Below are 16,198 nucleotides of genomic sequence, written 5' to 3'. Positions count from 1 at the left end.
AGGGGCAGTAGCTTACAGATATGCGCGCCGGGCGGTGGCACCAGGTTGGGTATCTCCTACGATGCGAGCGAATTGGATGCAACAGCGGCCCTTTCACGAGCGTGAAAATCCAACCAACCCTGCCTGTCTGGGTCTTGGCCCAGCTCCGAATCGTTCCAGGCCTTGAAGACTCTTATCTGTAAGTTTCTATCCTCTTTGAAGACTGATGCTGCTCTCTTGTTGTGTTCCCGTTGCTTACGACCCTTGCACGTATTGTTTCTGCATTCAAGACTCTTGTCTCTTGTCGCATCAACTCGAATGCTTACAGATTCACCCTCCAACCCCCATCTCCTAGACTGTTAGTTTCTTCCTGACTCACACAAGCGCCCTCTGTCTAATTGACTTGTTCTGGGACTCCAGCCACAGGTTTTTTCGGCCAAACCCATAACTACTAGTCAGCATCGTGCCATTGTCGGTTCTTGACCCCGCCGACACAGGAACTGGGGGGGCGAGCACCTGGAGAGGGAAAATCTCTTATCGTTGCGCGTCTCGCATGTAATTGTAACACCTGCGCAACACACCCAAGACATCCCGCTATCTCAACCGCAACCATCGGCCTCCCTGCTGCGCCGTCATTACGATCGTCTAAGGGTCGTAGAGGAGGTCCCAAGGGAGTAACTTCTGGCCAATTAAGGTTTTAAGTTGCGGCTACTTTCATCTCGATTGACGACATTTCCTGCCGTCTCTCACTCACGCTCATCTCCAAGAGACAACATTCGTCCGGGCGGCAGATCACACAAACGCGACTTATCCCGTCTCATCTCCGGCTTCGTCCTGGGGTTATCGTAGATTTTCCAACTCCGAACCCCGCCATATAGGCGGCAGCGCCAACACCATGGACACCTCGAAAAAGAACAGGCTCGACGAAGCCGACGCCGGCCTCGGTCCCGGCGCGAGCTCCCCCGACACGGACGCCCGGGACCTGGAGCCCGTCGACGCCGTTGCCGAGAAGAAGATCGTCCGCAAGCTAGACATGCACATCGTCCCGCTCGTGATGCTGCTCTACCTCTTCAGTTTCCTGGACCGGTAAGCGCACCCGCGACTTTTCAAGGTCCACCACTTAGCGCTAACTCACCCCCAGCGTCAATATTGGCAACGCCCGCCTCTACAACCTCGAGCGCGACCTCAACCTGCAGGGCAACCAGTTCCAGGTCGCCGTCTCGATCCTCTTCGTCACCTACATCATTTTCGAGGTCCCCTCCAACCTCGTTCTCAAGCTCTTCACGCCGTGCCGCTGGATCGCCTTCATCACCGTCGCATGGGGCGTCATCGCCACCCTCACCGGCCTCGTCAACTCCTACGGCGCCCTCATCGCCTGCCGCCTCCTTCTCGGCGTCGTCGAGGCCGGCCTCTTTCCCGGCCTCAACGTCTATCTCACCTTCTTCTACAGCAAGCACGAGCTCGCCCTGCGCGTGGGCTACCTCTTCGTCAGCGCCGCCATCGCCGGCGGGCTGGGCGGCCTGCTGGCCTATGGCATCGGCCACATGGAGGGGGTCGCGGGGCTGAGTGGGTGGCGGTGGATCATGATCATTGAGGGCCTGCCGACGGTCGTTCTCGGCGTCGTGACGTATTTCGCGCTGCCCAACGACGCGGCGAGCGCCTACTTTTTGACCGACGAGGAGAAGGCCATCATGGCGCGGCGAAGGGGGCGGGAATACGGCAACACGAGCAGCGCGCAAGAGTTCAGCAAAGACGACATGTTCAAGGCTTTCAAGGACTGGAAGGTGTGGGTGTTTTGCGTCGCGCAGTTTGGCGCCGACACGATGCTTTACGGTGAGTCCTGCGGACCAAAAGACGGCCGCGAGACTGTGTTTCTGACCGCGACAGGCTACTCGACGTTCCTCCCGACCATCATCAACGGCCTCGGCACGTGGACGCCGGCGCAGGTGCAGCTGCTGACCGTGCCGTGCTACTTCCTCGGCGCAGTGGTATACATGGCCATGGCCTTCCTCTCGGACCGCATGCAGCGGCGCGGCCTGTTTTGTGTCATTTTCGGCACCATCAGCGTTATCGGCTACGGCGTGCTCATCTCGCCGACTTCGAACGGGGCGCACTACTTTGGGTGCTTCCTGGTGGCGGCGGGGCTGTATGTCGTCGTCGGACTGCCGTTGGCATGGGTGAGTTTGACATCTTGATTTGCGAGGCGCTGTGGGTGTGCTAACGATGGGTTCAATTCAGTTACCAAACAACTCCCCAAGATACGGCAAGCGGACGACCGCCAGCGGTATGCAGCTGACCATCGGGAATTGCTCCGGTGTCATGTCGTCCTTCATCTAGTGAGTCCCAACTCCTCGCCCCTGCTACTCTTTCGCGAATACGTGTGGCTGACAGCAGGATGCAGCCAAGCGATCGATAAGCCCAGGTACATCCGCGGTCATGCGGTGACGCTGAGCATGGTCGGCATGGCCACGTGCCTGTACGGCTTCCTGTGGTTCTGGTACTGGCGGGAGAACAAGCAGCGCGAGGCCGGTCATATTCAGAGCAAGCACGCCGACCTCTCGGATGATGAGCTGGCCGAGTTGGGGGATGAGAGCCCGCGCTACCGGTACACAATCTGAGTTTGACGGTAATGGACGGGATGGAAAAGGCGGTGCAAGAGGAGGATAGTTACCAAGGATAGAATTACGTGCGCTGTGGACTCTGGATATGATGGACGGGGTGAAAGATGCATCCCATTAGTGAGAGATACCCAATTAGAGAATGCATTAGATTTAGGCTATCCCTCCTGTGAATGTCATGAAGCAAGATCTGTGGCATCATCAAGGCATCCCTTTGTTGGCCTGCTACACTGTGACTGGCTTGAGTAGTGCTTAGTCGAGCTCGAGGGGCTCAGAAGCACGGTCGCCTATCGATATATCGCTAAAAGAAACGTGATTCCATGTGTGTTGATACTCCACCTCGCGTCTGCTCGTTGCCCTCGACGCACTCTCGCATCGAACGAAAGATCCCAATCTTGCAGTCAAAACAGCACGCGCCAGGCGTTTTCAACGACAAGCTGCTGGGAATGCACGACGCGCCACGTATTCTAGAGCTGGAAAAACCACTCATCATGACGTTTTAGGCAAAAGAAGAAAGATCCGGCCTCAGTTCTCGGACAAGTCCGACGATGTCTGCATCGGTTACCAGCGGCGCGGCTCAGCGTGTAGGATTCGGGAGTACGACAACACGGACGAGGGTCGTACGGTAGGGAAACAGCAAGACTGCGCGGAGCCGAGGCTTCAACTTGAGAAGATGGCGGAAGTTGCCCATCGACTGACGCCAGGGGTTGAGCGCCTGATGCAGGAGCCAAGAACTACTCCAACTTCGGTTGAGCCGGAAGTATGGCTGCCAGAGTGCACCCAGCCGGCATCACACTTGACTCCCCCCAGTGTTGCGTCCTGCCCAAGTATATAAGTATTTGATAGCATTCTGGTACGGTCGCTGTTGCTCACTATGCGTTCACGTCCGTTTCTAGCAGAGTGGCCAGCTCGATGATGGCTGCGACATGCTGGACGTTTCTCGGCAAACTCCCCGTGAACATGCAGACGACGAGCTTCAAGAGCTGTCGAGAAGGGCTCCACGGTTCTCTGCCATCTCATCGTGACGCTGACTTGATACTCTCCGCCGGTCACACCGCTGCTTTCTTGCGATTCCTCACCCTGCCCTAGCGGGACCTCTTTAAGACTCTCAAGCTTCTTTGCAGGCAGGGTATGACTTAAAATCCGTGGCAACACTGGTGTCGGTAGCGTGAATAACGTTTCAGCCTGGGCTGAGATGTCGATACGAGAGTAGGCAGAGGCGATGTGTACAGTCGGGTAGGTCACACCGTTGGCATTCGTCATAAACTTGGAACCACATTAAACCCAGTGAAGGTGACTGTTGCTGACGGAACGTGGCAGTGATGATGGTGAAGTGTCTGTGTAGGTGCTTGCCACACCTCGGTGCGAACATTCGAAGTCCTGCAGACCAGGCGCAAGCAAATCAGTTGGCTTCGACTAACAACCGTTTGTACTCGATGGTACACGTCGAGCAAAGACTGCCTGGACACCCGTGATCTCAATTCCGATAAGTCATGGTCCTAACTCCAGGTCTGGGTTTCTTAAGAGGGTGCTAGTTGCTCTTGAAGAAAACAATGGGAAACTGGTTTCCAACTGTTTAGATGCACGTGTGAGTCAACCGCAAAGTCACGCAAACCTGTAATTCTGTGAGTGTCTATTGTTAAAGCATTGGCAAAGACTGAAAGTAAGGGAAGTGCTCCGGGTTAGATAGAGGCCTGGCTCCAGCGTGAAGGCATAACTCACTACATGAAGTGAAATTGAGATATTGAGCCGCACAACGGCTTGATACTAGACTTTATCGTTGGGAGACTGAGTGTAGGACACGCGTTACAGTTCAAAGTCCCGAGCCACAGGACTTTTTGCAAAACCGTTGTCTACAACGAGACTTCTAGGTCAAGAGACTTAAAACCCTTGATCATTGGTATTGTCACACGGTATGATACATTGATATGAAAGCAGCTACGAGGTCGACATCAGCTTCATCCCAAACACAGGGCAACAAGCATTTGATCTCATACAGGACTACAGGGTGATATCAATTATCATCAAACCGCCGGTATAAACCTTCAGATCCTTTATTTGTAATTCTGTGGGGTCGATCCTTCACGTGGATCATTTTTTCTTTGACAATTTATTACACTTTTACGAAGAGGCGAACTAGCGCTGAAGTTATGGATTTAGTATAGAGATAACACGCGGTTTTCACTCAACCCAGGGAGCTTTTTTTTCCCTTTGCATTCTTACGAAGCGCATATTCGACTCGAGCGTTTAGCACCGCAACAACAAACACACAATAGACAAGACTTTGGCAATAGCAATCAATCTTCCCACGCAGGATTTCACATCTTTGCACCTCAACTCGCGTTTTGACATTGAGGCATTGAGTCAGTATGCCTATTTATCCAGTCTCAGGGTTAAATGTGACTTCAAAATAATCCAAGGAAACATAGTCTAAAATATATAGCCGCTGCCACCATCGTTATACCCTGATGTGCTCCTGGGGCCCGAAGCATGTCAATGAGAGAACACCCCAAAAATCAAAGCCAGTAGCTGTTCCGATGAACAGTGCCGAAAGCGAGAACAAAGTCAAAGAACTATAGTTAGTTAGCCTATAGCCTTCAGATCTAGGCTTATTTCTTCTTACCAAAAGTTATTTCTACCGCCCTGTCAAGCTAATCGTCACAATTCACGCCAACTTTTCACTTTTCAGTGCCCACCCGTACGGCGTACCGATGTCGTTGGGTCCAGTTTACGAGTGAATTATTATCGATGCTACGTCGCTACCTATTTTGCAGAGCTGCGTCTAACGGATGATCTTCGTCTCAAGTTGCAGACGGTCTCGTCTCAAGCTTGCCAAGTCCATAAATCCGTTTGATCTGCGTGCAGCATCTCGCCAACTCCTGCCTCCTTTGTTACAGGATTGTATGCTTACAATTATCTCAAAAACTTGGAGACATTCGACGTCAGTCTCTCGTTGGAATGCATGATGACAGGCATCTACAAGACGTCATGTTGTTATGAGGATACTCGGCTTTGCTCGACTACGGGGCAATGTTGGGATCTCAAGATTATGCTGCAACGTACGTATGCCGAGTCGGGAGACTTCTAGGTAGATCAAGACGCAACAACCTTATGTCGGGGATCGAACCTTTTTTTCGTCGTCAAGGATACACGAGAGTTTCATGCCTTGATCCTGCGCCTAATTTACCCAGCAGTGTTCCAGGACAACTGGCCGCAGACAAGGCTTGGACTGTTGAAGTCGATCAGACTCAGGATATCGCTAATCTTGGTTCTGTAGTGCCGAAAGTAAGTTTTTTTGGGCCCTAACCTCTGCTAATTAAGTTAAACTGTTGTAGTGAAATATACCGAACCTCTTGCAAGTCAACCATGATACCGTTGGTTTTATCAACCCGTAGTTAGTGTCATACATAACTCAAAAGCCTTTACGAATGTAATCACTGGGCTTTAAAGTTTTTTTTTTTTGGATACATGACAGCATCCCATACGTTCAATGCGCTGAGTGATTTAGCTGCAATGTGAGTGCTTTCGCTTTCGTCAAACTTTTTCGACCCCGGAATCTCCAGCACCAGGGGTCGGGAAACTTGATGGAGAGTTTTGTTCGTAAGAAATTCGAGAGCCGAGGAACTGCATAGAGTCACGGTCCCGAGTCCCATTGCTTGTAGTCTCAGCATATCAAGCATATTCACTGCAAGGCACCCCCCAGCTCTCGTGCGCCGTCCGCCGGGAACTGCTTGGAGATTATCAGACGTTGTTGCGACCTGCCAAGGGCCCCTCTCGAGTCTAGGTATTACTTGGACAGGAGGTCGTCTGTTTATGCTGCTGGCGATACCGCGATGACGGGCGTACATGTCCATTTCATGGCCCAGGCCACCGGTGCCTGGCTCCAATCCCGGAGCACATACTACCTAGGAAACTCCAAGCTGAGCGTCTGCGAGCTGTAGTGCCAGCCTCTGGAGCGGTTCGTCTAGCTCGAGGACGCCGGGTCGACCTGACCACAGTATTCGCGATCAGGAGGCACCTTTCTCTTTTTTGTGTTTTGTGTTTTTTGGACTGCTGCCATGCTCTCGTGTTTCTTAACACCTTAATTCTAACCTTGAATGTGACCGACGCCCGCTCGCGACTGCGAGATCGATGAAGAGGCCTGCCAGAGCAACCTAGAGCTTAACCTAGGCGGGAACCTAGACTCTACCGGTTAAAGAAAAACCCGCTGTGATGGGAAATTCTCCTGTGCAAGATTTGGACGAAAAAAAGGTTGTTTGACGATTTACTCGTACAGCAGCCAATTGCATGCTGCGTTTCTGCGAGGATTTGGACGAAACTCTGATCATCAAACAAGGTATGGGTTCGCGCAACTGTAATCCGACAATTCCAAAGCTTAGGCGCACCGAGAAGTCAAGATTGAGCCCAGAAAGGCTCTGCACCTCCACCCTCGGCACTCTCGCACCGAGCATCCCTCTCGAGGTTGGTCCCAAGATTTCTGCTCATGTGGGAAGCCAGTGCCGAACAATGGTCGTCTCAGAAAATCCCGCCCACCCCATCTCATCTTCGCAAACACTCCTCTCCCCTCCTCCTGGTGACGCAAGGAAGACATAGACCACTGACCACTTTAAACCGTTTTACCTTCTTTTAATTTCTCTCCATGATTTTATTCCCCTCCTTGATGTTCTTCCCCTCCTTCCAGGCCCTGAGGTGAGAAAGTTGCCAAGCCCTCACACCCCTTCACCTCCCCTTGGCGATTCAAGAACCACGTCGCATGCGCACGCCCTTGCCACCAGGACGCCTGCACCCGAGCTGTCTCGTCTAGACATACCCTCTATAATTAGCTCTCGCAGTTTTGCTCCCTCTCGCATGGTAGGTCTTGGCTTCGCGAATTTATGCCTTTTGGGCATCTTGCTCGGCACTCTAAAAGATCGCCCGCGTCGGACTTGGGATGGCTTTCCCGGCGGTTAGGATCGAACCACACAAAGCCCAAAACTCTCTCGATGTGTGTCAGTGGCCTGGGGTGTGAGCATAGACTGCTCGCCGTAGATATCCGGCGACGCGGAAGCCAAATACTGCCATGATATACCTCGTCCCCTCGGTGAATGGGAAAGCGCCCCAGGTAGGACGGAATTAAGCTGCGCTTCGCGCCAAGCGTTTTGGCCGCCCTAGAGACAGATCCTACCTACTGTGAGCCCCTGCATGAGCCTTTGCCTGCCCTCGGGGCCGATTTGCATCTCTTGTTGACATCACTGGCTGCCTCACACCAGATGCTATTGCCTAGCGCGCATTAATCACCCTAAGACGCGCGTACGCTCAAGCTCAGAGAGCCACGAGTTCGGCGCCGTGCTGGGGCCATGATCGAGCCACAATGGTATCCACCCCCACCCGCCCGAACACGACCGGCCCCGGGCTCAGTTCGCCGCTCCGAAAGGCTCCTCTTCGCTGCCTGGGCAGCGGATCCAGGTAGCCTTTTGCACACCAAACATTGGTCCGGCCGTTCTCCTGTTGGCTTTGTGACAGGATCGGGGCGCCTGTCGACTCAGCAAGCGAGCGGACGAGACGTGCCTATTCATCGAGAGTCTGACAAGCCGCCCGGAACTTCCGGTTAAGTGGTCCTTTTCAGCCTCACCCCCTAGTGTGGCCATGTCAGTCATCACAGCAGTTTCCAGCCAGGCCGCAAACCATTTGGGATTGGAACCCCGGAACAAATAACATTGAGGTTGCAGTAGATTAGTATTGTCTGATTCCCTGCGTGGAGGCGCACTTCTTCCTTCTTCAGTTGCGTCCCACGTGGGTTTGGTCTGCTCAACCCTTTCAAACCCCTGGTAGAGCTCCTCTTGGCCTGCAGGTTAACATGGAGATGGGGAGGCAGTGCAGCATAGTACCGGTACCATGCCTCGTAATAATCGCGTCCACCTCGTTCAAATCTCGCCAGCGGCATGCCAAGGACCATGGCAGCGAGGGAGCGACGTGGCGAAGTTGCCAGAGAGGCTCTCTCGCCAGATGAGGTTTTCTTGTCGCTGCCAAAACATAGACGGAGGACATGAGAAATGGGACCACGTAGGCAGGGGCTCGAAACGAACTGCGACCCTGCCCTTTCACCAGCCAACCCTCGCTCGGCACGACCTGCCCTCATCTCCCTCACCTGGGACTCGACCCATGCTATTGGGATCTTTACTGGCCACGCTTCTTTAGCGGAGCCCCCAGAGGCTGAGCAGCTGCTGGGCTTGGCCGGGTGCTGTCCATCGAGCCCGACGATGCACAGTTTAAACAATCAAGGCCGCCTTGCCACTGGCCGCGATGCTAAGCTTGAAAGGCTCTCCTGAGCCTGTGTGTGCACTTTTGGCGGTTCCGCTCTCAATGGGACGCCTGCGCCCGCGGTTGTGGTTTCGGGAGCCAATCTCTCTCTTACTCGCCAACGGGCTAAGGGCTTTAATTGTGAATAGGCCCTCGGCCGCCAAGCCAATTGTAGCCCCGACACCGACGCCGATATGGGGACGACGGGGGCGATTTCGTGCACCTCGTCCACCTCGGGTCTGTACCGCTGGCTCGCATTTCACGGGCTATCTTGCACTCCACCGTGCTTCCTCAACCGGCAACGGGCCCGGAGTTCTGGGTCCTTTGTCTCGTTCGACTACTGGGATGCGACAAGAACTTTTGGGAGAGCATGGAATCCAGCCATTGACCATGTACTTGTTCGACTCTGTGCCGGCCACATTGTGATTGGGTCTCGATGGAGAATGTGCGGATCGACGGGACACTTACAATAGGTATGGGGCCGTTGATCCTGCCAGCGGCGAAAGCATCAGATAGACTCGCCCGTCAAGGGGGAGATGAAACTGTAAATCGGGTCTTGGCATCCAAACCTCACTGGTTTGGCAGAAGTCGAGGTGATATCGGCGTGACGGGGAATCTCCAACCCCCGTGAGATCTCCAACAACGAACCTTATTGGGGGTGTTTGGCGGCCAACCCAGTAGACGACGACGACGACGACGACGACGACGACGACGCGCTAAGCACCCCCGTCAACGTACCGTTCATATCATCGACTGCTTTGAGAACACACTAATGAAACCAACCATCCTGCCGTCGTCAGCGGCCAGCATGGTAGGGACCGCGACGAGAATAGCAACTTCGAGAAGTTAAATCCCCCCTGGAATCCCCCATCGCGAAGCAAGTCTTCGCGACACGCCATCGTTGCCAAGTCCTGCTAAATCTCCTAATCCTGCCCAGTCTCCTGCGTAACCCCGGGGTGCCAAGGGGAGCCAAGTCCACTCGACGGTGTCATGAAGCAAGTTTACCCAGGTCCCGATTCTCCACAAGAGCCGCTACGCTCGTCACGGCCTGCCTCGTTGGCGTTTGGAGTATTCCCGCCGACAACAGGGACCGTGCCCCCCGTGTGCTGCTGCTGCCGCCGCACCACTGAGCGATCTGGAAGCACTTTTGGCAGCGTCACATCGAGAACGCGAGGGAAAAACGAGATCGTCGGGTTGGGTGCTGGGGCCATCGACCCAAGGGAAGGGCACACACACACAACCGCTGGGCGGGAGATGTGGATGGGAAAGAGAGTATCCACGGCGACTAGCGCGCCCTGCCTCGTCTCCTCACGGAATGCAACTGCAACTGTAGAGTCAAGTTTTTTCTTTTCTTTCACACGCTATCATCTCTATCTTTCGGTAGAGTAAATGGTATAGTCCACTTGACTCGGTCTTACTTGCCCATCGCGGGTCTTGGCATCCATGTCGATTTCCATGGCCAGCTTTTGCATCCTGTCCCCTCGAGATGTCAAGGGACGACAGACGCCCATGACCCCGACGAGATGGCAGGATCTCGACTTCGAAACAGACCGACCCAGCAGGCCCAGCTTCTACTGTACAGAAAAGCTTGAGCACGCTCTGCTTGGCTCGCATTGGACCCATAAGTTGCCCTCCTGGGGCCCCAAACCCGTCAACACACACCCCTTTGAACCCCGGACATTGTGGGCGACGTCACTCATTCAGTCCAATAGCGGCGCTCCTTTTAGCTCCGGCAAAACTCTGCCATGACATCTGATAAATCCGACGGACGTGACAGTGCGGCCACTATCGTTTGTTCGGTTCCTCCCCTGGGGGTTTAGGGGGACCGCGAAATAACCTCTCTTTAGGTCCGGCACCGTCGTATTCTGCTCGGACTTTTCGGACACCTGTGCCTGGCTGGCGTAGGCGACAGCGATGAAACTGACACTACACACGCTTACGTTTCTCTAATACCGTTCGTGACGGCGACTGCGCGTCCCTCTGGACGATTGGAAACCAAGATCGGCAAAACGGCGCCTCTGGCGGATCGAAGACGATTAGCATTCACCCGTAAGCCCACTCATCCCTTCCCAACTAAGCACGCGCGTATCGCGATGCTAAGCTTTCGAAGCCCATCTCAAGTCTATATCCCCTCGTCTCTCGCGCCCCATAGGAGCGGCTCCCTGTGCCGGGAGAGCCAACGAGCCGCCGAGTCATTGGCCCAATCTTTTTCAGAGAATGGGAGGCAAAACGAAGCAGCGTTTGGGGTCGTTAGCGGGGGGGGGGAACAACTTTTGTGCTAGCAATAAAGCATGTTTGATGCACCAGCGTGTATTGCGTACGTCAGAAACGGCACACGAGACCCGGTAGGCACGCATGGGAATTTAAGGTATGGCAATCAAGAGCTGCGTGCTGCGCCTCGCCGTGTTGGCCACGGCACTCCCGTCCCGGGCCAACGTCGTGTCGACCCGGGCTCTGGATGCCGTTTAACCACACGCGCACACACACACCACATCTACATTCCAATAGGATTCGAGCTCATATGATTTCTCCAACTGACACGGGGGGCCGGGTGGACCAAGACAGGCCTCCCCCCCTTTTCCCGTCGGACACCTACCACTCCAAGTTGCCCATGATAGACTAAATGGATAGAAAGAGAGTCGTCACGCTTGGCCCGCGCTGCCTCACCTGCGACAGCTGCACAGAATGCCCCCACAAGCCTCCCGGGGGAGCTGTCGTCAGCATCACATATTGTCCCTTCTGGGGAGCTCAGTCAGCCGTTCCATAATCGTAACGTCGCAACGCCCCAACTTTTTTCTCGCCGTTCCCCTTCGAGACCCCGTAACCCCCAGTCCTCACACATCAACGGTGGGACCCGCCGGTGCGCCGTCTGGCTCTTGATTCTTTCCAGAAAAATAAAAAAGACTCACCCGGTGGGGGTTAGAGGACTTGGGGCGAGGCAGGGCCCGTCCGACAAGCAACATCCATTGAGGGCCGTCGGGGTGGGCGCGACGATGGATGGCATGGGGGGATGTTCCACGTCCAACCTCCCCCCTCCATTCGACGACGACGTGTGCTCACACGGCTCCTTGAACCCACTCACACCCTCGGACGGCGATCATTGATGCTTTTCTCTTACGCTTAAACGTTGACGTCCACCACTCGAAACCTGTCAGGCCGATCAGTTACACGGACGTTTACCGGCGTGCCAGAGTCAATGGCAGACAAGCCTTTGCTCGTAGAACTTGAGTTGCCTCCGCCAAAAGGTTATCGCCGGCGGCGCCAACCCCTCGGCGTTAAAAAATGGACGGAACTGGGCACCCTGTGTCCGTTCGCCCTGCCCTGCTTACACGGCCTAACGGTCACACACTTTGCGATGCCCGGCCGTTGCTCACTTGCTCGCCCACAAGAGCCTCAAGCCTCAACCCGTATCTCCATGGCCCCCCCCAGTCTCCCACTTCGAAAGCGTTGTCAGTTCACGAATCCCAAACCGCCGTTCCATTCCCCATAACGTACGTAGATCACTCAGTCCCATCCAGGAGCAAACCTCCCTCCCCCAAACGGCCAATGCCATCGAGCCCCCCGGACCCTGTGTCTCTGCCTTGCCAATAACCGCCTCCCGTCACACCTCCTATACTATGTTGTATGGTATGGCCCTGACGTGACCACACTCCGATTGCTGCAACGACCACAACCATAGATAGTATGTAGATTGCGTAGCCTCGGTGACTGAGGACGTTCCAGTACGAACTCGTATCCAGCCAGCCAGCCCAGCCCAGCCCAGCTCAGCCCGGCCGGCCGCGTCGTCCATGACCAAACCGTCCCGCGAACGCCTGTATCCCGCCCACACCCACACCCACACACGCACCCTCGAACGAAGCCGTTTCATCCACGCGTCTATCGGCAGTCGACTTCGGGAGCGCAGCCTTGCCTTACTACCTACCTACCACCACCCGACCCGACCCGACCACACTATACCCTGGCCTCCCTTTTACTTATATCACTCATGCCAGCAGCGAGGGACGGCCGACTTCCCCATCCTTGGCCACGGAGGAGCCCTCCCCTTCGACTCGAGCGCCCATCGCCGTTCCGCTTCCCTTCTGGGAACCGTCCCCGCAAAGCCCATGCACCCCCCGTCCACCCGTCAACCCGTCCAGCCCGTTAAAAAAAAAAGAAAAAGGAAAAGAAAACCTTTGCCCTCTCCGTCCCATGGTGCGTCCCTGCCGAGCCGCCTGACGCTTAACGCGACTTTAACCTAAACGTGGGAATCGTGGCCATGGGGCGAATCATCCTCCTCCGCCTCCCCAAGAGAGGAAGCCTGCCGGTTACTCAACGGGGCGGATCGACTTACCTTTTTGCCAAGCAAACCCCGTACATGCTTTTCCCATCGCCGCAAAAAGCTTGCTCCCAAAGGGGTCCCCATCAAAGAGAGTGCTCCGCCGTCAGTTCGCCGCAGACGAGTTCTGACTCCGCTTGGCCTCGTCGTGAAAACACTATTCCCTTCCCCCTGGTTTCTGTCTTGCCGTACCCCGTCTAGGAGCTCGCCCTTCGTAACATCCATCTGGAGAGCCACCCGTTCGAAACCGCTTTGCAACAGTAACAACTCGTTCTGGCATTCAGGCTCACAAAATCAGGCACGTGGGACGAGAGAAGGCTTGTGTTGTTGGTAAAAAAAAAAGTGCCAGTCGACTCCGCTTCGGCGAGGACCGAGTGGGCGGTACTAGGCCATCCTTTCAAAGCTATGTACTGTAGTAAGAAAATTGTAACGACTGTTGTAAACACGATTCTGTGGTGACCCATCACCAACCCCTTTTTGTACCGTGATGCAAACCCGAGTTCCCTGTAAAAACCCGATATGGACCTGTTGTGATCCGAATTCCCAAATATCGAACCCGCCAAAAGGTGGCGGGTTTGCTATGATCCCCCAAACTCCGTGGCGATGCTGAAGAAAACAAACGGAACAAATTCCTGGCTAGTTGTGACAATGCAATGGCTGCGTCTCCCGTAGACATTCCCCCCAACTCTCCCCACCCGTCCTATGATGGCGGCCTTTCAGATGCAGAACTTGCGGTCCAGGGCCTGGAGAGCCTTGACGTCGTGGCTCATGTTGGCCGGACGGTCGACCGGCGGCGGCAGGCCGCCGAGGGCGCCGCCAGTCCGCGGCGAGTTGTTGGCGCTGTTGAGGTTTGCGCTGCTGACCTCGGAGCTGGAAGGGGTAGGGTGCAGCAAGAGGGCGGACAAGCTGGCCTTGTTCGGCAGGGGCGCGACACCGTTGACCTCGGAGTGCGAGCTTCTCGGCGGCGAGACAGACAGCGTGCGGTTGGGAGGAGTGTGCGTGAGCGGGTGGCTGTTGGAGGGGGCGCTGGAAACGGCGTTGATTCCCGGGAGGGTGTTGCCGTTGTTGCGAGGGCCGAGCCTGGGGTCCATGACGGCCTGGGCGGCTTGGGCGGCCTGGGCCTGCAGGTGGGAGATGCGGGGAGACTCCGAGGCACGCGGCTGCTGGATCGAGGCCAGGCGAGGTGACTGGTGCTGCGGCTGCTGGATATGGGCCAGGCGGGGAGACTGGTGCTGAGGCGCATAGGGGGCCAGCGGCTTCTGCACGGTCGGCGGGGGCAGGGGCGCCCGGTCGTAGGGGGAGAGGTGGTGAGGAGGCGCATGCGCGTAGTGAGGAGGCTGGGCGGGCGAGTGCGAGACCTGAGGAGGCGGCAGCTGGTGTTGCGGCTGATGTTGCTGAGCCGGGTAGGGGGAGGTTGTGTAGTGGCTGTAAGGAGGAGTGGCCACGGGCGAGGGAGGCCACGAGTAGCCCTGCTGCTGGGCGTATTGAGGCGGGTAGGCTTGCGGCGGCATGGGCTGCTGAGGGTGCTGTTGCGCCATGTAGGGAGTCTGCTGCAGCATCGGTCCTCTTGTTAGGGCGGGCGTGGGGTTGCTGTCGTGGAGGCTCGACTCCGGGTACATGCCCTTCATGGGGGTGATGTGCCTAAGCTGAGGGTCGGTGCTCGGTTGCTGGAGCTCTGGTGATCCGGGGTGCGGCCTCGAGTAGTAGGAGATGAGGTGGAGGTGCTGGCCGGTGGAGGTGGTGATGCTGAAAGACTGCTTCATGAGGCCGTCGGCCTTGTATCTGTAGCCCTCGGGCTCGCCGTCCTCTTGGTCCTCGTCGCTACCGCGGCCAGAATCGGGCGTCTTGCCGGCACCCCGTCTGCCGCCGCCGAAGCCGCTGCCGCGCTTGCCCTCCATCTCGCGGTAGGTCAGGAAGCTTCCCGATACTCTGCTGGCGCTCCATGACTTTCCGTCGGTCCACCTCCGCATGCCCGCTTCCCGCTCGTCCCAAACAAAGACCGAGCCTGACCGGATGGACTGGCGTTCCTTCTCTGATAGTCTGCGCTGGACGCGAGGCAAGAGGCCGAGTCGGCAAGCCTCAAAGAGCTTGATGGCGTCTGCGGGCGTCCGCACGAATCCGTGATATGTCTCCATTGTGTGTGATGGATCAAGTGTGGTGAAAGGTAAATGGGAGTGTGAAAGAGAAGAAGACAAGGAAAAGAAGATGATATAGAAGTAAGGCTACCCAAGAACCTTTCAAGTCGAGGGAGTGTGATGGATGGATGGGGGGAGGAACCTTTTAAGAGGAGCGAGCTGTGTACGAAAGTAACCTTCCGGTGGTCCTCCACTGCGGCCCCACTGAGTTCGTTTGGGACAGGGATAGCTTGAATGAGGAATCGGCACAAGTTGCCTCGACCAAAAAAGATCCTTGGCCGGTTTGCGCCTTATGGGTAGTGACGGGAAATCCGCGGTAGAATACAGTAGGAGGATTTTGGGTTAAGCCGAGCTGCTATGGTTAAACCCCGTGTGACCCCAACTGTGATGGTGTCCGACTGTCACGCCAAGAGATGACCCAAAGGTAAGTCAGGGTGAGACGTCTCGTCGGGAAGGTTGAGGGTCCAAGCTTTCTTTCTACTGGGCTTTGGGAAAGCGTTTGCCGTGAGCTGGAACCGACGCGTGGTCGAGAAGTGCTGGTCGGGGCTTCGAGAGAAACGAGTTGCGTAGGCTGGGTGACGCAAACAATGTGGGTTAGCTCCTCAGGATCTCGGTGAGTGAGAGCGACGACGACCTTCTCGATGATGAGATGATGGTGTTTCGCAGGCCGCGGGTGATGATGACAGAAGCTTAATGACAACGGGATAAAGAGATGGGTTGAGGCGCATTGAGTCGCACGTCAAGCTTCGAAAGGGTGGAGATAGTAGAGGGTGAATGGGATGTTGGAGTTGGTGAGAGCTGCTTATGGCAGGCTTGCGAGACGTGCCAGGTATGGAGTTCAAAGCCGCCAGACTGGCTGGAGCAGCGCCTGT

General features: G+C 55.7%; 2 protein-coding genes across 2 annotated transcripts; one reads left to right on the top strand and one right to left on the bottom strand.

The window, feature by feature from the left end:
• Positions 1–874: 874 nt before the first annotated feature.
• ColSpa_08869 (putative transporter) lies at positions 875–2,597 on the top strand (the record flags this gene model as incomplete). The annotated part of the gene is made up of 4 exons (XM_049275081.1): positions 875–1,065; positions 1,121–2,156; positions 2,218–2,315; positions 2,381–2,597. The coding sequence occupies 4 exons, from the start codon at positions 875–877 to the stop codon at positions 2,595–2,597; spliced, it is 1,542 nt and encodes a 513-aa protein (XP_049131038.1).
• Positions 2,598–13,907: 11,310 nt separating this feature from the next.
• ColSpa_08868 (cAMP-independent regulatory protein pac2) lies at positions 13,908–15,326 on the bottom strand (the record flags this gene model as incomplete). Its single annotated transcript, XM_049275080.1, has 1 exon — positions 13,908–15,326. One exon carries the CDS (start codon positions 15,324–15,326, stop codon positions 13,908–13,910), a length of 1,419 nt encoding a protein of 472 aa, XP_049131037.1.
• Positions 15,327–16,198: the final 872 nt, after the last annotated feature.

The sequence above is a fragment of the Colletotrichum spaethianum genome (assembly GCF_022836535.1).
Source record: "Colletotrichum spaethianum MAFF 239500 DNA, contig25, whole genome shotgun sequence".
NCBI classification, from domain to species: domain Eukaryota; kingdom Fungi; phylum Ascomycota; class Sordariomycetes; order Glomerellales; family Glomerellaceae; genus Colletotrichum; species Colletotrichum spaethianum.
This window is presented reverse-complemented; position numbering and strand designations above follow the sequence as displayed.